Source organism: Phaethon lepturus, unplaced genomic scaffold, assembly GCF_000687285.1.
Source record: "Phaethon lepturus isolate BGI_N335 unplaced genomic scaffold, ASM68728v1 scaffold917, whole genome shotgun sequence".
NCBI classification, from domain to species: domain Eukaryota; kingdom Metazoa; phylum Chordata; class Aves; order Phaethontiformes; family Phaethontidae; genus Phaethon; species Phaethon lepturus.
This window is the reverse complement of record NW_010552306.1, coordinates 33,505-58,667: the sequence shown is the minus strand read 5'-3', so window position 1 is coordinate 58,667 and position 25,163 is coordinate 33,505. Positions and strand designations below refer to the sequence as shown.

Sequence of the window (25,163 nt, the reverse complement as noted above, 5' to 3'; positions counted from 1 at the left end):
CTGAGGGGAGACCCTATTGCTCTCTACAACTCCTTGAAAGGGGGTGTTGTACTTCTCACCAGTAGTGAGAAGTAGTGATTAGGACATTAGTGATAGGACAAGAGGAAATGGCTTTTAAGTTGTGCCAGGGGAGGTTTAGATTGGATATTAGGAAAAATTTCTTCACTGAGAGGGTGGCCAAGCATTGGAACAGGCTGGCCAGGGAGGGGGGGGAGTCACCATCGCTGGAAGTGTTCAAAAAACGTGTGGAGGACATGGTTTAGGGAACATGGTGGCGCTGGATTAGTGGTTGGACTTGATGATCTTGAAGGTCCTTTCCAACCTTAGTGATTCTGTGATTCTGATCCCATTCTCCCCAAATGAAATATCCACAGAATACCACACATTTTTTGTCTGATCAGTAGTTTATTACTGGGATAGAAATAATAGCTGTTGTTTATGTTACTGAAAGTTTTTTTTTTACTATTCCTTATTGCTGTTTGTTTCCCTTTCAGACGAACTATCAAAGCCCATTAGCTCAATGGAAATGCTTCCAGTTATTTCTATAGTCTTTGGATCAGGCTAAGAGACACTGTTCTACCATCGCACAAAGTGAGCTGGGATCTGTCCCTGCTTCCATTTGGCACAGTCTGACCAGTGAGCAGCGAGGTGCTCGATCATTTATGTAGCTGGTGCATTAGGGAGTATTTCACGTTGTGTTGTATACCTTCAGTGAAATGATTGATTTTAAAAACAATCCTCCCCTGCCCTCCAATCTGGTGCTAATCAAGATCAAAACAAAGAATATGGATTAGGCCTGTGGAGCTGCTGCTTCTAGGATCCCCGTGTATCTGTGGGAACTTTGCTGACCCTTCTGGGCTCCCAGAGCTCCCAGGGAAGAGATGACTGCCAGATACAGCTGTTAATCTCTTTACTGTAGCTGTTATCTTCTTATTACTCATTTTAAAGCAATATACATCTCTGTGCACACACACAAGGATAGTGTCTGTGCTATTGCACTTTGCTCTATATTCCTAGTCTGCTCATTTTATTAGTAGAAGTTCCCACTCATTAAAATCTCCTTAGAGGAGGAGAAGTGGTTTTGATGATGGTTATTTCTCTGATTAACATGGAATGAATGAAGGCGTCTTTTTTAATAGGAAAACAATTTTTGTATCTCATGATAATAATTCAATATTTTCCTCACAGGAGAAAATACACAATACATCTTTCCCATGACACTATCATATAGGGATCAAATTTGAACTCTTTATTCAGTCAAAAATCTGTTGAAAGCTGGTATGAGTGGAAGGCAAGTAAAGACTTGAGACCTCTGGTCTTTGCTCTTGATTTGATCTCTTTCTTGGTGTGTATTCAGTAACCACTTTCTTCGTCTAGCCAGTCTTAGACCACTGGCCTTCCACTTCTATTTTACTGGTGGTTTTCATCTCTTCAGTATGCACAGCACACCATAATAGCCCAGATTTTTCCTTATTCCTTCTCCTTGAGAAGTTGTTTCAAAAATTAAATACTCTGCTGTTGTACCTTACAGAACAGGCTCCCTGGGGTTTTGTGGGGATTGTGGCTGCCCTGACCACCCAGTCCAACCCTGCTTGTAGGTCAGGGCAGTAGAACGGCTCCTGCTCACTGTAGCGCATGGGATATAGCCCAGAAAACAGTCCTAAGGATGAGCACCCTGACCTGCTCCTTCATCCCTTGAGGTGGCAGTAACTGGAAAGCTTTTCTGAGGGCACTCCAGGGCTGGGACTGGGAGTGGTGGGCTGAGCTGCATCTGCCTTAGCAAGCAGCACAGCGGATAGGAGTAAAGCAGTTAGTGCAGAGGCCCTGGCTCCCACACAATACATGTTTTGAGTGGGGTTTACTTGTGGATTAGCTCTGGTCTGGTCATGCGAACTGAATACCCATTAGTGGTTGAAACAGAGCAGTTGTGTCCTTGGGGTGCGGTTTAGTTTCATGTGAAAGGAATCCAGTTTGTGCACTTGGAGATCACTCTGTCATGCAAACCAAAGCATGGTAAGAGATTTGCTCAAGAAATACTCTCCTGTTCAGAATTAACACACCAGCATGGGCACAGCAGAGTAGTAATATGCCATATTAGGAGACCTCATTTTAAAAGAAAGTCATGTCGTTCTCCTAGATTATATATTGTGGTGATCAGATTCCACAGTGATGAGTGCAGGATGCAGCCTAGGTAGTTTGAATCGAAGGAAGAGGAAGTGTAGGAGAGATTTGTTTCTCAAAATGGACATGAGATGCTAAATATCAGGGTAGCATTGTCTGATGCCACTTCACATGAGAGAAATGATCCTTTCTGTAAGAGCCATGTTGTATGTGACTAGCTATTGGGTAGCCAATGTACAGGTAAGTAAGTGATAATGATATCTCTATGGTACTGTGGAGCAAGTAAGAAAAAGTTCTTTCCTATGCCACATGCATTTCTGTAGTCAAAACTACTAGTCTGTTTCATAAAACCAATGGTTCTATACTGAATAAAAAGAAAAAAAGTAGGATTTCGGGGAAACATAGTTTATTTATTTTTATGTTTGGGTGAAGATAGAAGTTTGCTACTGGGAGCAAGACGGAACGCCTGTTAATAGTATATGAAGCTGCTCAAACCAACACATTCCAAACATGGCAGTTTTTATGAGTTGCAGTTGTGTACATTTCAGCTAGTTAGTAGTACTGGTTAGTAGCTGGTTAGTAAGTACTAAGGTGGTGAAGGAGAATACACAGCAGAGCAGTGTTCCCCAATCCACTGAAAACAGAGTGCAAAACGTCAAATGGTTTATAGCGTACATATGTCTCTACTGAGAGAAAAGCTCTTGCCAGACAAGCCAGGGTGTTCATCCAGTTTGTTGAGGGTTTGTATGTCTGGATTCATACACTCAGGTCCCTGACTAGTCCAGCTGGGCTAGACTCTGTGGACTTCTACCCTGTTCTCTGCTAAGTTGTTTGAGAAACAGTAGAGAAGTGGCACCTGCAATTGCAAGGTTTAGCAAAGTGTTTCTTTCCATTTCTGGAGAAAAATAATACATTCCGTATTACTGTAGTCTATCTCTTGAATACGTGAAAGTTTTGGGGTGGAGGGTTTTTTTTCTGCTTTCGAGAATACTACTAAGTGTCACAGGCTTCAGGTCAAAATTCTGAAATTGGTAGGAATATTCTGACCAAAATCAACAGTTCCTTTAAAACTCTTTTCCTTCAAGATGTTAGAGAAAAGATGAATGCAGTTACTGTTCCAGGAATATCTGCCTGTTTCTAACATATCATAACAGGGTTATGTAGGTCATGCCTGCATGTGACTCTCATGAGCTAAGTGTGACCGTGCTATGTCTGGTACCTTGTTAATTCCTTCAGAGAGCCTCAGTGACTCTCTGTGATACCCCAATGATGGGCTCCAAAATTTTTTTTTTTACATTTGAGTTGATGTAATTTACAGATATTTTGTCCTATTCCACTGACTGGAGATCTTCATACTATTCCCATTGTACAGTTGAATTCTGACAGGCTCACTTAATGCTTATTGAAAAATGTCAAAGAATGTCTTTTGGTTCAATTAAGTCCTATTTTTCCCTCAGGTCCTTATGTCAGATCACAGAAAGAAAAGAACACAAGAATTATTATTCTTACTGTTAGAAAGCCTCAAGAGCAGATCCAGACACACCCATGTAGTTCTTAAGTAGCCACTAACTGGAGAAGTGAGAAGGTAACGGGGCTGCGGCTAATCACTGCACACGGTCTTAGGGACCATAGGCTCCATAGGGACCTTCATGCATACCTGCATGGGGATGGCATAGGAGGCAATGTGGTTTTGCTGTGTGTTTACAGTGCACGCCAGACTTCTCCCTGAACAGCTACAGACCTCTGCTCTGTACTGGCAGATAGAGCATGATATGGCTCCAAGTGGACAGTTGTGCAACCTCCATGAATGGCTGAAAATCACTTATCCAGTATGTTATTCTGTGTTTTTCCTAAGCCTACCATTGCACTTCAGTAGTCAGGCAACTTCATGGTTTGTAAAGGTGAGCCGCCCAGCAGTGGACTGTGAGTCCTTTCATTCATAGTAAGTTCATAGTAAGCAGAGAGTTGTAACCAAACCAAACCAAATACGGAAACTGCCATATAAATGAAAGCCTACCTGTCAAAGACGACAACTTTTCACTTCAGAAAGATGTTTTTCATTTTATCTTATTAAATCTCATGTTCTTATACTCTCATTCTTATGCGAGGATTTCATTGAGTGCATATGTGAGCATGATGTGCATTTTACCACTGTTCCTATTAAATGTGAGCAGTAATTCTGGAAGTACATTATGCTTCATCTTTTTGAAGAGTTTTAAAGCTAGTGTTGTTAATGTGAAACAGAATCTTTGGAACAGATGGGAATGGTCAGGCACTCTGGAGCAAATATTTGGAACAAAAGTTTAATTACATGGATACCAAATTAAGGCATTCTTATAAACAGTTTTGGTATTTTCGACATGATGGTAAAAAACAGAAAGCACAGAGAAGCCAAATACCTTAGCAACCAAAGTGTAGCAGTGGATTGATTCTGAAAGTTGACAGGTGAATGTTTTCCACAGTCCCAGCAGAGGGAAAGACCGAATCGAATAGCCAAATTCCTATTGATTTCTTTGGGAGCAGGATCAAGTCTTTGATTCGTGAAAAACTCCTGTTTTGACTTTAATGAGAGTTACGTGACTTAAATCTTGTTTAATGTTTTGGAAGCACTGGGTGAGGTTTAAATAAAATAATAAGTTTTCTAGACTTTTAATAGCATTATTCTTCTTAGTGCTGCTGTTACCTCAGGGTATTTACTTTTGGCTGTTAGTGCAGTGTAGAAGTTGATACTATTGAGAGTGGAATTGGCAAATCTTAAAACAGAATGTTTAGATCATAAACATCTTAAAATAAGACTCCATAAAAAAGATGTATATTTTTTTAATATGAAATGTTAGTTGTGTTCTTGGCAGGCTTTGCTTCAGTGGAGTCACATGCATTTCAAAGAGCATTCTGCTAGCCAGCTGCAGCCAAAAGATGATTTCAAACCAGTGGAGACCAAATTCCCTGTTCTCTTTCGCTTTTTTCCCTCTCTCTCCCCCCCTCTCTCCTGTAGGACTCTCTATATATCATACAACTGAAGTATAGCCAATCGTGGGGTGAAAAATTCATATAACTTGTATACACAACAGTGGAAAACATAGAAACACTGACTAAACATGCCAGTACTAGTCTGTGCTTTAAGAAGTACTGTTGAGATTTCTTTTCTTCAACACTCTTCAAATCTTCAAACTTCAGAAACTGTTGAATACTCTTTCAGAGCCAGCAGGATTGCATAAACTATATGGAGAATTGCTTGCATCTGCCCTGCACTTACCTGTGGAGTGGCACAGTCATCTTTTTAGCAATGACTTGATTCATCAGCGCTACATGAATGAAACCAGATATACTCTAGAGGTGTGCAGAAGGTGGTGGGTTTGGGGGGTAACTCGTAACAGAAGATGTTAGTGGAGTGGTTCTTTATTTACCTGAATGAAATGTTGACGGTTTTTTCTGCTACACATGATTTTTGGCTTTCATGTTTGTTTGAAATAAATGTGTGATGTTAGAATGTTTGTTGGCCAGCTTTAAAGATGTCTTTAGAGGACTTCTTTTTGTAAAATATGAACTTAGTGTTGATGAAAGGTATTGTATGTAGGTACTTGTGAAGGCAGAAGTCTTGCCTCACCTCAAGCAAATACAGGTGCCGCAACAGAAGCTGCCTGTACTGATCCATGTACATTGTTCAGTTATTCCAGAACAGAACTTAACCCTTTTTTTTTCCATAACGTGAAGGTAGAGCTTTCTACACCTCAGTTTTGAAGCCTCTTATTGCTGTGTGCTCTGCTGGATATGGGTCTGAAATCCCTGTTTGCTTTGGACTGAATGGTCACAATTAAAAGTGTTTTTACATTGATCAGTGGCTGTAGCTGTAACAGTCCTGAACAGAAGAGCTTTGTGTCCATGGCCCTAAACTATCATTAAAAAGGTTTTTAGAGCCTTTTGCTGAAAATATGTGTGTGACTGAAGTTTGAAGTGACTGGCAGTGAGAAGATGAATGAAGAAGGGGTTCCAGAAAAGTATCATGAAGATTCCTACTGACCACGTTTGGAACTGGCTGTGAACCTACCCCTTGGCCAACCAAGATCCTTCCTGTATGGTGAAAAATGCTGGACTTTGGTTGATTTTAGGAGCATATAATTTAATGCAGTTTCTTTTCCTCTTTCTAAAAAAACCAGAGATTAATACAAGAATTTATTTTCTGCAGGCCCATGTTAACTTCATTATTTGGCTGTCCAGTTAGGAATTGTGAAGGATGCCTTGCATGACACAGGCCTATAAGGAAATTAACTTTATTGATTTCAGTTCTTATTTGCTCAGTTTGTGATTTGCAAGCCAGACAGATACTAGATAGAATTGCGCAGAAAAATTGTATCATTACTTTAGAAATGTACCACATTCTCCTTGGGCTAAACTGGAAAGTTTAGTCAATTGGTTTGAATTCTGTTGCTAGGTTTAAAAAACAAAACAAAAAACAAACTCCTAAATCCAAAACTTCTTAGAAGTCTTGAGATTCTTATCTCTATCTGCAGTAAGTGTCCTGAATTCAAAGATTAAAATTGAAAAGCATCTACTGGGTCTTATTCAAATATTTAACATGTTGCAGATTAGAGATAAATACCGTACTTCAAACAAGGCAGGTCATTGATTTCTGAGCTAACACCTTTAACAGAATGGAAAGGTAATGATGGTAAGAGATACATCTACAGAGGTTTTGCTGCCTGATAATGTTATATCACCACTTTTCCCATACTGGTTTGGCAAGCAGGACTTGGATTGTCAGTGGAAAGGATCTAATCCATGATTTTGTTATAGTCTTTGTATGGGCACTCACTGCACAATATGCATTTAATCCTGAAATTCTCCAGATTTAAATCAAAGTCGCTTCCCTTCATGTGTTTCTGCTCTTTCTCAGTATTTCTCGGCAACATTGCTGCTTGTCCTTGAGTTTCTCCAGTGCTACTAAATGCCACTTACAGGGAATCTGTTTGTTCCTAATTTTCGTTCCCCTTAGGTGACTGGCTGCATCAGCAACAGGAGCTGTTGCCACTTCTCTGATTTCAGTTGAAGTACGATGAGGCATCCAAAAAGAACTGTAGTTGCTTGCATTGCATGCGGTCCTCTTCCATTTCCCGCAGGAGTGTAAAATGACAGAGAGCATACTGTGACCCAGCTTCATGTCCTCTTACATATTTGCCTTGCAGACCTTCATGATGAGATATTTGTGCTCTTAGTAGCCTGTATTTATAATGATTGCATAATGGTAGCAAGAAAGAGGCTGGCAATAAGCAAAAAAACTACCAGGAGCTGAAAACTGATAACCTAATGCTTGCACTGGGAGGGGGGGTATTTTTGAGAAAATCTAGGTAGAAGTTAAGTGCATCAGAAATACTGAGGGCAATTCTTTGAAGGGTCTGTCCATTTGAGTAGTTTGTGGGGCCGAGTCCTTGATCGTTTTGAGGAAGAGGCCATTGCAGCTGTTGGCGTGAGTATGAAGGGTTAAACAATAAAGCAGAAATGTATCTTCATGCTTTTGCTTAAAAATAAAAGGTCTGGATTTCAGAAGGAGCTGTAAAGCTTTCAGCAAGAATCAGGCAAACACTACAGTAAAATGAAAAGCTGAAATGTGAAGAGTGCGTGATGTGAGATGCCAGCTCAGCACTTTCAGGAGTCATGCACAGATCACGTTGCTCTAGGAGAAGAGACCACCCTTGGAATTGCAGTGAACTGTAGCAGTGACTGGCTGCTTTGCAATGTAAAGGAATTATATAGGCTGATACCCCCCACACACAGTTATGTCACTCGGTGGTAGCCTCTCTTAACATTTCTTCACTCTGGGGAAAACAGATGTTATTTACAAGTACTTCTGTAGGGGTGGAAAAATCACCTTACTATATGGATCCCAGCTGCACAAGGAAAGAGTAAGAGTGTTTGTACAATAAAGGTTCTTTACTGAGGGTGCTTGTTTTTTTCTCGTCTTTGTACAGGTTCAACATGGGAGAAAACATTACGGCAGATTGGTTTTGAAAGGTAAGCCATAAATTTGTTTCCTTACCAGTGCAAAAAGAAAAGGAAGAAAAATTGCATGGGCAAATTCGCAGAACTATTTATTTTAGCTGATCAAACATATCTGTGACCTCCAATTTAGAGAGGAAGTTATGCAGTGTCATGCACATATATATTCAGCTTTTCTTTTTATGCCCTCTTCTCTTTCCCCAGTCAATCTGAAGCAATTTATTCACCATATGAACTTGGCTCATAATGTTTTTTTGATGGTGGCTATATAGCATGCTAATATTAAGAAAGGTGACACACTATTTGGGCAGAAATCTCACTTATGAATGAAAATACCGCCTTTGCTCATATTATTTTTTCCATGAAACTTCTAACCTGTGACATATTAGTTGACGAAAGTAAATGAAGTTGAAAGAGGACCAAAGCTGGCAGTGAACTATTTAGCATCAGAGGAAAATTCAGAATTCAGCATTCTTCAAGTGCAAGAACTTCTTGCAGCCAAACTTAACCACGCGGTCATTATACCAGAAACATATGTCTCTCTTGGAAATTAAACTAGGCCAGGCTCAGTAAAGAGCGATCTGATGTTGAGGTTCAGATGCACAAACTCATGTTTGTTCTTGAACAAATTGTAAGCAGAATAATCTGCTCTCCACTTGAATAAAGTTTTGCTGTTTTCCCTTAATAGAGTGGTTTGCAGTTGTACACCAATGTGCTTGTGTCACTGTTGACCGGGCAAGAAGGGGTTTCTCTTCTTCATGTTGCATGAGTGCATACTGTGCATAATGCCTGGGGCATCTTAGCTAATCCTACAGAAAATCAGGCCTTTCTGCAGTCAATAAATAGCCATACAAATCCTATGAAATAGAAAATTAAGTACTTGCTTCCTTCCTCAAAAGCAGAAAGCAAGCTGCATTTTTCCTTCTGACCTTTACCTTGCATAAAGTTTTTATTACGACAAAACAAATTTTTGTTACATGACTGATGCTTAAGTTTAATTACCCTAGCTCCTAACTGTAATTAAGATTCTCAGACCTTGGCAGTGATATATGAAAGGGGGTTTTTTCTATATCATCCTTTTATAGGAGGAGTCTGCTTAACTAACACCACTTGAAGAAATAAATTTCTAAATACTTCACTTTCTCTGATCTCCATCTAGAAATGTGGTACCTAGGGGAAGGATTAAGGTTATCTCTAAATAGCTTCCAGGAGTTGTACCACAGACTTGTGGTCTCTGAAAGGTGGTCACCCATCTCTCTATAAGAACATGGGTTTGAAATGTCTAAGGAGATGCTAGTGTCCTAATGACTACTAATTCTCTGTCTTTAGAAGGTGATTTTGAAAGCATCTGTGTTATGATCCTGAGAGGGTAGGCACAGCGTCAGCCTGGTTTACTTGTTCAGCTAAATATATTAGATTTCCATGTTAGACATTACATTTGCAAAAATTGAAGGACAGTGTTCTCTTCAACATAGTAGAAACAGAAGTACGTGGGGAGATTGCGTTTTGTTATTTTCTCACAGCCGTAAGTATTACGTTGGTACGTATTATTTTGGTTCTTCAAAGGAAACATAGAAAAGCAAATCACTTTTGAATGTGACAAAGATCTGTCTTGGTGAAATTTAGCTTTTCATTGGTACAAAACTATCTTTGTAGCTTTATAGGCTTGGGTTAGTTTAAAAGTAAAATATTACAGAACAATAATTTCATTGGTACAAAACTATCTTTGTAGCTTTACAGGCTTGGGTTAGTTTAAAAGTAAAATATTGCAGAAAAATAAACACACATTTCCTCCACCAAATAATAAATAGAGGTCAAATTAATTTCTGTTGTAAATCTCTTGATACCCGTAGAGTCATTCCTGTAAAGACTTTGGCCAAATATTTTTAAACAGAAAAAAAAAAGCCATTTTTCTGCCATATATTTGTATAAGAATTTGAAAATCCAGACTGATATGGCATACTTACCATTTTGTAGGTGAGGAAAGAGGGGCATTTTCATTTCATAGCTTCCCACCAGTCAGAAATACTGTAAGACTTTAATAAGATCACTAAATAGAAATATGTCTCTTCTACTGCCCCGTAAGCTTAAAAATGCCCCAATAATATAGGCAACCTGAGCAGAAAGTTGCAGTCTTTCATAGTGTCAATATTTGGTAGTCCTGGATACTTTTCTGATCAAAATTAATTTAAAAATGTTTCTGTCTGAAATTTTTAATATTAACATTTTTGGAAGTTTTTAAAAATAATTTTAAAAAACATAAAGTGAAGTGTACTACTTAACCTGTAGTGTCTGTTATGTAGATAGCATAAGGCACAGCATTGATTGAAAGGAAAACTCTGATTCCATTCTGTTACAGCATCAGGGAGGGGCTGTGGTTTATAAACATCAGCTTGAGAAGACGCAGTGCCAAATCAAAAACCAGACTAGAAGTTCCTTAACTGTGACACCTTACTGAATGTTGTCTGTTGAGAGACAGTGTTTCTAACAGCACTGCAAAAAAAGTTGGATATTAGTGAAAAATTACACACTCGCAGTTGCTAAGTTTGATATCGTCGAGGGTTTCATTTTAATAGGTCCTGATGAGCATTTCATTCAGTGTAATATCATACCTGTCTGAAGGGCACTACAGTAAAATACCGATTCTTTCATCACCCCATTCTTCTTTTAAGATTACGAATTCACACCTGCTGATGCTGTTTGTCTCCATGAGAATGGAAAAAAAAAAGTAGTTTTGAGGAGTGCTCGAATGAATTGATACCTTGGGTCTATGGCTTGAAGCTGCCAATGGAAAATGGTCAACTTTTTTAAGCTTAGTTCAGTAGAAGTTCTGTTTGTGGCAATTTCCAACTTGTGAGATGTTTCAAAACAATGAGAACCCACACTAGCTGTGTATGTGCAATGTACGTACCGCATGAAACATGGCGAATTCTTAATAGACTGAATTACAGCTGAGAAGCCTGTCTGAGAGGAGGCAGATATGTAGAAGAGATTACTGTGCAGATCCCATTATTGCCATTCTGCTTTGAAAAGAAGAAAGCCTTTCAGATGGCACTTCTGCACCCTGGGAGGTTGATTGTATTCCTGGAGTAACTTTAATCGAAGCAGCACGTTCATTAGCCTGGATCAGGTGAAGATTTGAATGTACTTGGCTTGCCATAATCATTAGAAGCAAACGTGTTCTCCTATCAGCTTTGTCAGAGAAACAGGCAAAGAGAGAACAAGAAAAATAAAGTCCTTTAAACATGGAGAACACTTAAGGTTTGGGGGTCTTTTTAATAATAATATTAAACTTCTTACCTGTATTTTTAACACAAGCTTTTGTGTGGTGTGAATGTATCAGCAATAGCAAGTTGGTTGACTTAAAAGATCCATGAGTAACATATATAAAAAGCTTATATATGTTACTTTATGTAACAATATAAAGTAACATATATTCCTTTATAGCAATATTTGCTTAATGTCATATTGTATGTGATTGCTTAAGATCAGTATTTCTTATGCCTTAAGGAATAGTTTCCAAAGTAAACAAAGGAGTACACATTGCTCTATGTAATAATTCGAGGCAGGCAACGCACTTAACTTGCATTCACAGAAGTGGAAATCCCAGGTCTGCAGATCTCTCAAACCTAAGAAATTATTCTGGGGGTATATCACTACGTGCTTTCCCTAGTCTTATTCTCTTCAGTAGGCATCCCTTTATGGCCACCGATAGAGACAGGATAGTGGGCAACATCTATGTTAGGTCTGATCCCATACAGCTCTTCTCATATTATCTATACCAACACCAAGAAAAGAAGCAGTAGCAGTACATGTTTTGCTATTTAAAAACATATTCTTTCAAGCTGTTGGCTTAGGCACACCCAAGTCAGCTGTGAAATATCAGTAACATTTAAATGCGTTGTTTGAGCAAGGACGTTTTTATTCAGAAGGAAGCAAGATTTTTAGATACACAAAAGGAAAGACATTCAAAGGAATGTCCTAAGGAGGAATATGTCTTTGCTTAAAAACTGGAAAAGTTGTATAAAATGTTCCTCTTAACAGGCTGCTTTAGAGTGGGTTGAGGGACAGGAGATGCGGACACTCAGTTTACTTTGCAGAAAATTAAGCCCAGATAATATACAGGTTATGTTATCACTGCTTTGTGGTTACATGATGTTTATTCTGCAATAGTAGAGTGTTTACATTGCTGTTGTCTTCATATCCTGAAAAACATAGAGGCACCAAGAGATCTGACTGCAGGGCTTTTATGTAAGCATTACTTGTGAGCTGAGGGTGCTGCTTTTCAGTGTGAGAGAAATTAAAAATGCTGGAGCTTGAGTAAAGTAGCTTTAAACCCAGGAAATGACTGGAGGTAAGAGCTTTTCAACTAAATGGACTATATGTACGTTTGATAGATTTAAATTAAGGTCTTTCTGTTATTGATTGGTTTTTGAGACGTTACAAATAAGCTAATTGTAACATACTATAGTAGTCATCACCTTTGTCCAAGACTATCTTAACTGCAGTCCGACTGCATTTTCTGTGGAACAAAATTTGGAGAATTATGAAAAATGTTAGCGTGTATTATGCTGTCCGACAAGAAACACTGTTTAAAATGCTGAGCATGTGTGATACCTGCATGCCAAGCAAACTGTCACCTTGCATGGTTTCCTTAATAATCTTTAACAAGGCAAAGCAAGTAGATTTGTGGATAAATAGGATGACTTTTTTTGCCACTGTTAATCTGGGGATTATTGTTCATTATTGGTGCGTGTTTAGATGACACCTACATATTCATGAAAATGTCTGGAAAGCAGTTATCTCTGTTCTACTTTGTTCCAAGTACGACTAAAAATGTGTTTCAGAAAGCATTGTTCCTCTCACTGGCTTAAGATTTTTTCAGTCGCGCGCAGGACCCAGTGGAAACGGCTCACGCAGGCTCACAAGTGGAATAGTTACGAACAACTAACAGTGACTGTGCTTGTTTCCTGGCTACTCTGGCAGTTCAAAAGAGAGCTTAGTGCACAAAGCCCGTTAAAATTCAAAGGGGAAGAGGATCGGGTTGGTCGTTGAGCTGTTCTTCTCCTGTAACAAGGTCTGTAGGGTCTTTCCAGCTCACGGCTGGGGTGAGGCTTGCAGTGCAGAGCCTGGAAAAAGCCATGGCCAGCGTTGGGGAAACAGCCACTTCCACACTGCAGAAAATGAAAACGGAATGAAGGGGTTTTCTAAAAATCTAAAGTTCTCTGATTTGAACTACCAGATGATGGAGCTTACGTCCTTGTCTAGTAGATTCAACAGTGATTACAGAAATGTCTTCTGTTGTTATGTATTTGTTGACCTAGAAATGTTCTAATCGTTTTAAAACTTTAAATGAATGGTATTAGGCCTCTTAAAACTCATTGTCCTGCAGGGTTTCCAGACTTCCAGTCTTCCTTTTACTACTCTTCTCTGAGTTGTAATTTCTAATGTAACTAGTAACTAGTCATCTACTAACAACGCATCTATTCCCTTTTTACATTTGTTCCCATGGTGTTTCTCTCATGTGTGTAATGCTTTACAGTATGGTTCCACAAAACAGACTTAAGAATGATTTAATAACTGTTATTATATGTTAAGTAAATACCAACTGTTTTAAAAAATATATATTTGAAGAATAACAGATGTGTGGTTATTTCACTTTTGGCAACATCCGATAAGTATGTTTTTCATAATAAATAGCTGTTTCAGTGACACACAGAAAGGAACTTCTGAGCATCAGTTTCTTAGTAAAATGTAATTATCTGTATAAAAAAAATGTTTTCCATATTGAAGATACAACTTTTGGTTGATAGCTTCAAACTGATTCTGAAATTGTTGTCATTTTTGTGGTATGCAAAAATTTCTTATTAATTTGAAGTTACATCTTTATATATGTAAAAGTACATGGCTTCCATTCTGATAACGCTAATAGGACACGTCTGCACCGTTTGTACAGCAGCAACAACTACGGCGAAAGTGCAACATGCAGCGTCACAGATTCTGGCTAACGCGATGCTGAGGGTGATCATCAGTGAAAGCTGTTAGTAAAGTACATTGTGTATTGACTTGTGAGCTTGTTACGCTTTTTTTTTTTTTTTTTAGATCCTTTTACTATTTCTGAAGAATTGAAATGGTAGTTGGGGATTGGTAGCTCTCACACCTCAAGGAAAAGAAAGGGAAAGGAGGTAGGAGCGGGGAAGGGAATAAGGCTGTCAAGGAAAGAGGAAAAGACCAGAAGATTGGTACGTCAGGGCTGGACCCTGGATAAGAAGATTGGCTCCTATTAAGACATATTCCAGATCTTCTATGTGTATTTCAGTAGCTCCTTTCTCTTCTTCACAAGGTGATAAGGAGGAAGATCTGCGTTGTCTTTGTCTGAAGCAAAATAAACAGAACATCCCCGCATTCCACAGGTAGGGAGACACAGCTCTCCCAGTAGACACCAGGAGCAAGTTATCTGTCATCACCGAGAGACGCGATTTGTTCCTACGCGGGTCTCTGAGAGCAGACGGATGTCTGCTTTTGCAGCTGCTCCACATATGCCCCTGCTCAGTCTAGCCAAAAATATTGTGTATATCTTCCCTACCCCTTGCAGAGACTGAGAACTCAATTTCCGAAACCACTCGTGACGTGCGGTGAGCGCTGGAATCCAGACGCATCAGAGTCACTTCCCAAGTGCCTTCTTCCAGGTCTAGGTTGCTAATTATGAGCCTACTGGCGATCTATTTTCTCTCTTTCCCCCATGCTTAGATTGCTTGTAACTTGCTGGGATATTTGATTGGTGCTTGGCCAGAGTTTCTCTGAGTGACATGTAAAGAATAAACAGAAAGAAGAGACTACCACTGGATTCTATAAATACTTATTATGCGCAGTTCTGGCTTGGAAATCCAAGTACCATATGGTTTTCTATAGTGACATCTCCCACTCCTCCCCACACTCTTCAGTGATTTAGTAAAAAGAATAAATACGTTTGAAATACAAAGTCTTATCCTGATACCGTGTTCCATAATTTCAAGCCCTTTCTTCCCATACAGCTGAATCCTATAGCCCTTTCTCGGGCAGAGCTCCCATTGACATCATTTTGGGAGCATTGCCTCAACCAGGGTCTGCAAGAGGCTGCAGGGTCTGATCCTTGAGAGGTTATTTTAAAAGAAACAGTGCAGTCTGAAGCTGTTTTGCAAATATTGAATAATTTGCGTTTGGGAAGACAAGGAAAAATGGGTGCAGTGGTGCAGTCAGAGGGACGTGGGGAAAGCCCTGCTAGGCACCTCTTCCGCCACTTTGGAAAAAATTGCTATAGTAGCCTCCGTGACTGTTTTGATCTCCTCTCCCACAAAGCACTTAAGCAAGTGCGTAAGTTTTCAGCACCCAGGCGTGCCCCCTTACTTCAGCAGGGTTCTCTTTTACAGTGTATCGTCCTTTAATTGCTTCACATCAGAGAAATCGGAGTAACAAAGCACTTAAGCAAGTGCGTAAGTTTTCAGCACCCAGGCGTGCCCCCTTACTTCAGCAGGGTTCTCTTACGGTGTACCGTCCTTTAATTGCTTCACATCAGAGAAGTCGGAGTAATCAATGTTTTGTTTACACTTTCCATTGCTGTGCCCACTCAGGCCTCACATTGGACAGGGATTAGTTTATAGCCTTCCTCAACATTCTTGGCACATCCTTCTCTCAATACATGATGCTCATCCTACTTTTGTAGGAGTTAATGAATGTGAACTTTTCTGCAGCGTTTACAATTATGTATGTTCTTTGATAAATGTAACGTAGGGAGCTGAGGAGATGGAACCAATTCTCCACCTTCCCTTGGCAGGCTGTGAATAGAAGAGCAGTTTATTGCTTGTAACAGAATTGTTGTCTTCTGGGTGGTATCTCAGTTTAGTTTTTGCCCTGTCTGGCTGTTACCTAATTGACAGGTAGGGATCTGGGGGCAGAGGACCACATCAGAAGGGCTTATTCATGTCCTTCCAGCTGCGACGCTGCACTTCGTTCCCCAAGGGGCGATGGACGGCGGGTGAGGGGGCTTCCCACACGCCTGCACTTCTCCAGGCGAAGGGCAGCACAGGGTCCCGAGTCCTGGGGAGGCAGCGGGACTGAGGTTGCTTTAATTTAATGTTCAAAGCTTCCCTCGTCTTGTTACTTCGTGGTGGCCGGGACCGTGGAATTTGTACATGTGCGTGCTGAAGTATTTGTGTTGTTTATAGTGTGGGAAATGGGGAAGAAATGTGTTTTCAGTTTCATTTGATATATACTGCGTGCCTGAGGTTCTATCTTAAATTGAGTTTTCTTCGCTGCTCTGACAAAAAGTGAGACTTTGAAATAAAAGTCTGAGTTACAGAGAAAGCTAGAATAAAAATTGGATTATATTTTCAAAGAAAAAAAAAGTGTTTAAAAAGATAGGAAGAAGATGGAAGGGTTTTTTTCCCCTAATACTGTGTCACCTGAAATCTTATAGTCAGTATTAAATATTGAAATAGAAACACATTAAATCTAGTTTTAAACCAGTTTAAGTTTGTGAGTTTTATTCCAATGTCCATTTTTATTGCAATGTTGCTGAAAACATTGTATAGTCAGTCCAGTGGGCTCAGGCAAAAGTTACTGTGAGTACAGTTTTTTCTTGTTGCCTGTTAACAAACAGTGCCCTGTGTTGGACATGCTGTCGTAGCCTGTGAAGTAACGTAATCCTTTTGCACCCACTGAGAAGGAAATCATTTCAGGACAGGCTCCCTCACTCCTACAGTGAGCATAATCTGAAATGAGATCAGAACTAATAAGTTCCCCGTTTTGGGCTATTACCCCATTTACCACTTGTGTTTCATGGTGCCCTAAGAAACTTCTGCTTTTAACTCCAGCCCTGGGCTGTACACATAAAGCCGGGCGGCAGTTCCCTTTCAGGGTGGTTTGGTGGTCAGCGTAGAAGAGCCTTCAGGGGAGTCCATCTGTCTTAAAGTCGCTCTTTTTGCTGTCTTTGGCTTATATTTTTCCCCAGCAGCGTAGGGATGTTTGTACCAGCACTTTCTGTGTTGGGCAAGCGAGTACCCTACTCCTCAGGGGCAAATACAGAATCTGTCATAGTTAACTCCTGAGACTCCTGCTTAGAATTTGATTAATCTTCTGCTCATTCCAGGAACTGGATTATATCCTGTTGTTTCCCAGCAGAAAGGGATCTGGGGGTGCCGGTCGGCAGCAGGCTCAGCAGGAGTCAGCAGTGTGCCCCGGCAGCCAAGAGGGCAAACCCCATCCTGGGGTGCATCAAACACAGCGTAGCCAGCTGGTCAAGAGAGGTGATTGTTCCGCTGTGTTCAGCGTTGGTGTGGCCTCACCTTGAGTACTGCGTGCAGTGCTGGGCCTCACCATTTAAGAACCTCTTGAATGCATCCAGAGGAGGGCAACAAAGCTGGTGAAAGGGCTGGAAGGAATGTCCTGTGAGGACTTTGGGCTTGTCTCATTTGGAGAAAAGGAGGCTGAGGGGCGACCTCACTGCTCTGCTTGGCTTCCTGAGGAGGGGACATGGAGAGGGAGGTGCTGATCTCTTCTCCTTGGGATCCAGTGACAGGACACGTGGGAATGGTTCAGAGCTGTGTCCATCAGGGGAGGTTTCGGCTGGACATTAGGAAGCATTTCTTTACCAAGAGGGTGGTCAGACACTGGAAGAGGCTTCCTAGAGAGGTGGTCGATGGCCCAAGCCTGGCAGTGTTTTAAGAGGCATTTGGAGAATGCCCTTAACAACATGCTTTAACTTTTGGTCAGCCCTGAATTGGTCAGGCAGTTGGACTAGATGATTGTTGTAGGTCCCTTCCAACTGAAGCATTCCATTCCATTCCATTCCATTCCATTCCATTCCATTCCATTCCATTCCATTCCATTCCATTCCATTCCATTCCATTCCATTCCATTCCATTCCATTCCATTCCATTCCATTCCATTCCATTCCATTCCATTCCATTCCATTCCATTCCATTCCATTCCATTCCATTCCATTCCATTCCATTCCATTCCATTCCATTCCATTCCATTCCATTCCATTCCATTCCATTCCATTCCATTCCATTCCATTCCATTCCATTCCATTCCATTCCATTCCATTCCATTCCATTCCATTCCATTCCATTCCATTCCATTCCATTCCATTCCATTCCATTCCATTCCATTCCATTCCATTCCATTCCATTCCATTCCATTCCATTCCATTCCATTCCATGTTTCTGCTAACAATCGTCCTTTTAGCGTACTTTTAAAATTTAAGCTCACTTTTAAGCTTAAGCTAGTTATAAGAAAAGCTGATTTTTTTACAGATGTCAGTTGCATAAGTTTTGCAATATACTATGCTACCTTTTGCAAAATAAACACATTTCTTGTTAACAATCATGTCATAGAATATTTTTCAATATATTGCTACTTATGGTTTTGTAGCCTTTGTGCTGCACACCTGTGAGACAGTAAAGAGTGATTCACCAAGTGAGACTTTTTTATAGAAGCTTTTCAGGAGATGGTCACCATATGGCTAAAAACACTTAGACTAGTAATTGCTTCCTTACTTACTGGATTTTCTCAAAGCTGTCCTTATTAAAAAAAGTGATAAAACTATTTATGATGAAATATGTAAACATTCACTAAAATAACTTCTTTTTTTGAGCAGACTTAAGAGATTTTCTAGGTTTTAATCCTTCATATTTCTGTTTAAGCAATTATCTTAACAGTAACATAAACAATCTCTACCTAAAATAGTTATAGTAATCACGACTATTCTCTAGAGTACATCACTGTAATACGCCAAGAAAGGTATTTCCTCTGGGTTGAGTGCAGCTACTTTTACACCTTCTTTTTAAATAACATTGAAAGCAGCAATGTGAATTTTCTAGATGTCTGAACACACAGTCCTTAATTATATAAGCAACTCAATAGACTTCAAGGGTATATCTCATGAGAGTAAACATTATGGAACCAAGGTTTAAAGTGATTGTTAGTGGCATAAATAAATGAACTAGATTTTAAAGAGTGTAGTCGATTCTCTAGAATTTAGAGAATTCTAAATTCTCTAATTTAGAGAGAATTTAGAGGTTAAAAGTCCAAGGTGGACATCACACCAGGTGGTCCAGAGGAAAATCACATTGTTTGTTATACAACTAAAGCACAGTTGTGTGATCGCTGTGTTTTAATCCTCTGCATGGATAGGCTAAAGGCCAAGTAGCCACTTAATCGTGGCAACCATGGCAGTCCTGCGTCCTGTTGAGCCTCCTGTGCATCCACCGAAAGATGGGGTGTGCAAACACCGTGAAGGCATAGCTCTGCAAATAACAAACCTCTTAATCATGTGAGATGCCTATGACAAATCTCAAGTTCAATCATATATAGCTGAGAAACACATCAGTGTTATTAATTACAAGACACTTTATGAATAGTTGGGTTCTTTCCATTTTACTTACTATTTTTGCTTTTTTTCAGTTTGGGTTATTGGGCTTGAGAGTTCAAACTCGATTTATCTCTAGATCTAATAGAGGACCAGCAGTGTCAGTATACATTTGCCAGTGGTCCTTCTTCCTCACTAGAGACTCTGTCTTACAGAGACTTGCAGTGATATCAAGACTGCCTGATCCTTGGTGCATTTTGGCCAATTTGCTGAGTTAGGCAATAGGGTTGTGAAGAGTCTCTTTTCTTTAAAATACAAACGGGACTCTTAGATTCTGGGAACGTTAAAAATCAAACAATTTAATATTCTGAACTGTTCAGAAGCATCAAAATAACATCTTTCAAGTGCCTGAGTCACTTCAGGATTTGGGTTTGTAACTCAAGAATCCTTATGACCCTTGAACATTTTTTCTGTCATCTTTCTGTTGCAAGTGCTGGGAACCTAGCTGAATCAACTCTCTGCGTTTGATTTTCCACATGAAAGTGCTACCTAAATCTATTTCTACTGCAGTATTTTAAAAGCCAAACATCCACTAATCCCTTTCCTTGTTCTTTTTTTTTTTTTTACAAGAAAATCCACTTTTTGCAGAAAATAGTCTTGCCTTAGTCCTATGCTTCCTAATATGCTTGATCCTAATAAAATAACAATTTTACTACTTTAAGCATTCTTCCTTTCATGCTTGCATAAAATTTTAGATAGAAAATGCTGCTGGGGAGAAATCCATGTAAAACTTCTCCTGAGCTGCACTGTAGTTAAGCAATGTAGAAACTTTATAGCTGCTTTTTCTTAAACCTCACCGTGGGGAGCTGACCTTTTACATGGCTTCACATTGTAGCTTTTGTATCTGTTTTATCTTCTGTTCTTTAAGACAAGACAACTTTGAAATATACCCCACTTGGAGAAGTCTTTCAAACAAACCTGAAACTTATTTATTTATCAGCTTTATTTATTTATTTGTATTTATTTATTATGCATGAAGGTTGCTTACAACATACATCATAGTGTTTCTCTGACAAAAGAGTAAAGGTGTATTTAGAAACCAAAGCCAAACACTTCTATAAAGTTACTTTCTAATGCTTCCAAACCTGTGGATAACTTTTGGGAAATGGAATAATTTAATAGCCTGGGTCAAAATAGGAATTAATATGGGCTTGTCCCATGTTTCCAGTCTTAAAAGTAGGCCTACTAGAGCAGTTTGGATCAAAACACAAATTCAAATTTTGCACACTCTAACTATCTCTAGTTATAGTGACTTTGTGATTTGGCATGTTAAATTAAGGACAAACCTCACATACGGAAGTCAGTTTAGGGGTAGGAAGTGTTGGGTTTTTAGCATGGAAATACAAATCTGTATTTTTGAGGCCAGTGAAAATTTTGATTTCCAGATGGAATGTCTGTCTCTCAAATTTCTGAAAATTTGGCCACTTATTTGTGGCCTGTTTGAAAAATGTGAATATTTTCCACTATGCCTTTATTTTTCCTGCCTGTAAAGAGCTGTCTGGTATTAGATACATTCAGATGACGAATCCAAAGATATGTATGTTTCAGTATGTAATATAATTTAGCAAGAAACAAATAATAATTTTCCTTTTCCTTGCTACATTGGTTTCTTCTTTTGCAAATGTAAAGATATACTCCCTGGAGTATTTTATGCTATTGCCAAACCTAAAGTAATAAATAAATAATATTAATCACATGCCAGAAATAATCATGAATAGCTCAAAGTTGAATGGTTTAAAATTAATGTTATTTTTCTCCAGCTTTCTAACCTTTAAGAGTGAAGTTGCGTCACATTTCAAAGCTTTCCTTCATAGCTGTGAGGGCTGAAAATGGATATGTGTATTCTTTGTAAGGAAAGGTTGGTGGCTCTCACAGTCACATGGCTCCAGAAGGTGAAGCTTTAGGAAAACATAGGATCCTCAGTAAAGCTTTGGCAACTATCAAGGTAATGTTTAAGCTGTGAAAGACCCTTTTGCAACGCTCATCGTGTAAGTACATCTCAGTCTTAAAGGGGGAACGGTTTTAAGCTACCTTGTCTCCAGTATGCTAGCCTGGTTTCTGCACTAGGAGAATGAATCAAGCGACTGTTACATATCTGATGCTGTAAACTGCAGGGTGGAAGCGGTAGAACAATTTTTATATTTGTTCCATATTGCTGCGAACAGCAGCATATCTATCTTCTGTGTCTGTCATCTCTTCTTCCCTCCCCTCCCGCTACCATTGCAGTGTCGTAAAATTTCTTTCTTCTGGTTCAGCATGTAAAAAACTGCTTTGATTACGTTTTATTTATTTGCTGTCTTCCTGTAGCTTAAGCGTATGTGTGTGTGTTTGCCATCAGACTGCATCCCCCTGCGATGTGATGACATTGGCAAGTGATCGCACAACTGAAAGATTCATTGCTACAGCAGATGCAGTTGTGAATGAGCAGTCAAATCAGCTGTAACTTTTAAATAAGAACCTGTCAGAAGAGAATAATGCACATGAAGGCAAAAGCCAAGCATAAGAAGTCATACAGTGATATAAAATAAAGCCTGATGTAATTCAAAGGTGAAAGAACACATTTGTGGGTTCTGTAAGAGGATTCTTGCCCATTCATTTAATAGTGGTCTTCCAGCTAATAAAGTTTTTTTAAAGTAGGAAACTGATTTTTTTAAGTAAAAAACTGATTAGCTCTGTATCTAAAGCGTGTTTATCATGATACGCTAGTTGCAACAGCCTCACTGTGCACAAGTCCTAAAATACATCTGAAGTGTGGTCAAATACTCCTCTTGCTTGAGAGCCCTGGAAATGCTCAGAGTGAATAGAAAAAATAGAGGAATAAAATCAAGTATATGAAGGTCTTTTCTACAGGCAAAAAAGAAAGTAGCTGAATGAACAGAAAAATTTAGTAGGCTTTGTATTAAAAAAGATTATTATTAAATGCTCTGGGCAAATGGTGAGCTAATGTGAAAAAGTGATGTAAATCAGTAATTAATTAATCAGAAAAACCAGAGGAAATGAGTGAGGTTTCTTTTTTTCAGAAAATAACATTTGTGTTGAAAAAATTAATCTAATCCTGCAAGAGAGCTCCATAGTATAGGGTTTTTCCCATTTTTTTTACATGAGTAAATGTTCTGTACTGGCTCTTCCAAGCAGCCAGTAAATACTCTTTTCCATATGCATATGATGAGAAAAATGGAGCGGAGGTTAACACCCCCGGTTCACTGGGGACTCATGTGGCCTCTGCACACTGTCAGAACGCAAAGGAATATATACTGTTATTGTGAAATGTGGATGAATTATGGGAACTTACTGAGAAGCCAAGATTTCCCTTCATGGGCTACCATTCAGAGGAGGAAAAGACATGTGGGAGGAAAGATGAGATGCAGGACTTGATGCTCACATCTGCTCCAGTTCAGTGCTGCTAGAAATCAGATCAGTCTGCCCCCATATTTCATTTCCTTCTCTAATCTTGACCAATATTTTATAATTGGTATCAGCTGATCATCTGGCGCTCTCTTTCCATGGCAAAATGAGTGAGCAAAGAACCTTATCCCCCTACTCTTTACTGTCCAAGAGATGATAAAACTTTGAAAGACAAAGATCTCTATTAATTTCTAATGCAGCCTCTGAAACGTCTTCCCAGTCAATCTCTTTTCATTGTTTCTGGTATGCCTTTAGAGACAGGAAGCAAAGCGTCTTCAAGCCCCACTGCAGTTCTGCGTCACTTTTGAGACATCTGTCTCAGGCTGTATGACATGGTTCCTGCAACGGGAAACAGTCAGAGAGACTGGCACCATCAGGTGAAGTTGCTGAATGATCCACTTACTAAATACTCGTCTGGGAGTCGTAAGATCGAGGCTGAGCAAGTTGTGCTGTGTGCAGCAGGATAATGAAGTCTCTGGATTCCCATGTTTTGTGTTTCTGGGTTGTTTATGTCCTCAAGTATCCCTCCCACTTGTATGTCTGGCATCATGTAGTAAGCCTTGTTTTTTGGGGGAAACGGTGCTTTAGGAAGCCTTGTGGAGATACAGGCAGTGTCATGATTTTTTACCTAGTGTGTCAGCTTTCTTCAAGTCTGTATTCTGAGTGAAGATGTTTGGAGAGGACCTCTGGAGAGCAGTTCCTGAGTTGGAAGGAACACGTATGCTGCCACATCCCTTTGCAGAATCATGCTTATAGACCAGAGCCTTGGCTCAGGCTGCTCCTTCAGTCCTGTCACCACTCTGGGACTTACTCTGGCAATCCTGATGTTTTGCAGAAGTGATTGGTACAATTCCAACGGGAGTCAGGGAGGCTTTTTATGCCATTCCCATTCCTCTCTCATTAGGAACAGGACAGGCTCTAACTTAGCAGCTTTTCATGGCACATGCTTCAGTTTTGTGGATGCCTGCAAAACACTTGATTGCACATTCATGTTAATACGGAATATTAATAGTCTGACCATGTGAGGACGTTTTAATTAGTGAGCAGAAAGAGGGTGAATCCTCTTTTTAGTATGCTCAGGGAGAAGTCTGAAACCCAATAGGTCAAAACTGGATTATTTTTAAGGCATATAGCAATGTAGTCTATGGCAGGAAGATGATATTTGTTAAAATCAGTGCTTTCAGAAAAAAGTAAGAGACTGTGGTGCACTTAGTATTTCTTGCTGTATTTAGCATTGGTGCAGCCTCACCTTAAGTACTGTGTGCACTTCTGGGCCCCACAATTTAAGACGGATGCTTGAACATGTCCAGAGGAGGGCAACAAAGCTGGTGAAGGGCTGGAAGGAATGTCCTTTGAGGAGCAGCTAAGGACTTTGGGCTTGTCTACTTTGGAGAAAAGGAGGATGAGGGGCAACCTCCCATTCCATTCCATTCCATTCCATTCCATTCCATTCCATTCCATTCCATTCCATTCCATTCCATTCCATTCCATTCCATTCCATTCCATTCCATTCCATTCCATTCCATTCCATTCCATTCCATTCCATTCCATTCCATTCCATTCCATTCCATTCCATTCCATTCCATTCCATTCCATTCCATTCCATTCCATTCCATTCCATTCCATTCCATTCCATTCCATTCCATTCCATTCCATTCCATTCCATTCCATTCCATTCCATTCCATTCCATTCCATTCCATTCCATTCCATTCCATTCCATTCCATTCCATTCCATTCCATTCCATTCCATTCCATTCCATTCCATTCCATTCCATTCCATTCCATTCCAGTAGGAGACTTAGATTTTCAAAAGAGGGAGCTCTGGAAGGAGGTCATTCAATCTAGCAAATGTTAGCAGAGCACAGTACGCCTGCTTTCATCCCGATACTTCTCTGCCAGCCCCCCCCGCAAGAGTATTGTACTGGCTGTATATTTATGACAGGAGAATTTCCAAATCCCACAGTGGCAGCTCAGTCTTTTTTCTGCAACACCAATGGTTAAAAAAACAAGGAGCCTTAATAATGCTCACAGGTGGTCCTTAGATAAAACCAGGGAGACCAATAAGAGATCGTGAGGTACAGGGATGTAAATCACATAGGTAAATTTACTTTCTGCTAACAACTGCAGCACATGTGCAGTCAGCAACTCAATGAGATTAAAGGGGAATGAAGTTTAAAGTTGAACAGGGATATTTTCAAAAACTTAATGAGAAAATAATCCATTTCTCCCACA

The 25,163-nt window shown here is 39.7% G+C and overlaps 1 protein-coding gene across 1 annotated transcript in view; it reads left to right on the top strand.

Moving 5' to 3' along the window:
• Positions 1-8,087: 8,087 nt before the first annotated feature.
• LOC104623929 (piezo-type mechanosensitive ion channel component 2-like) overlaps positions 8,088-25,163 on the top strand; it is a gene marked incomplete at both ends in the record, with an annotated part of 43,715 nt that continues 26,639 nt past the window's right edge. Inside the window, one exon of the mRNA XM_010291160.1 lies at positions 8,088-8,130. Coding sequence (XP_010289462.1) covers positions 8,088-8,130 — 43 coding nt within the window. The remainder of the gene's footprint in view (positions 8,131-25,163) is intronic.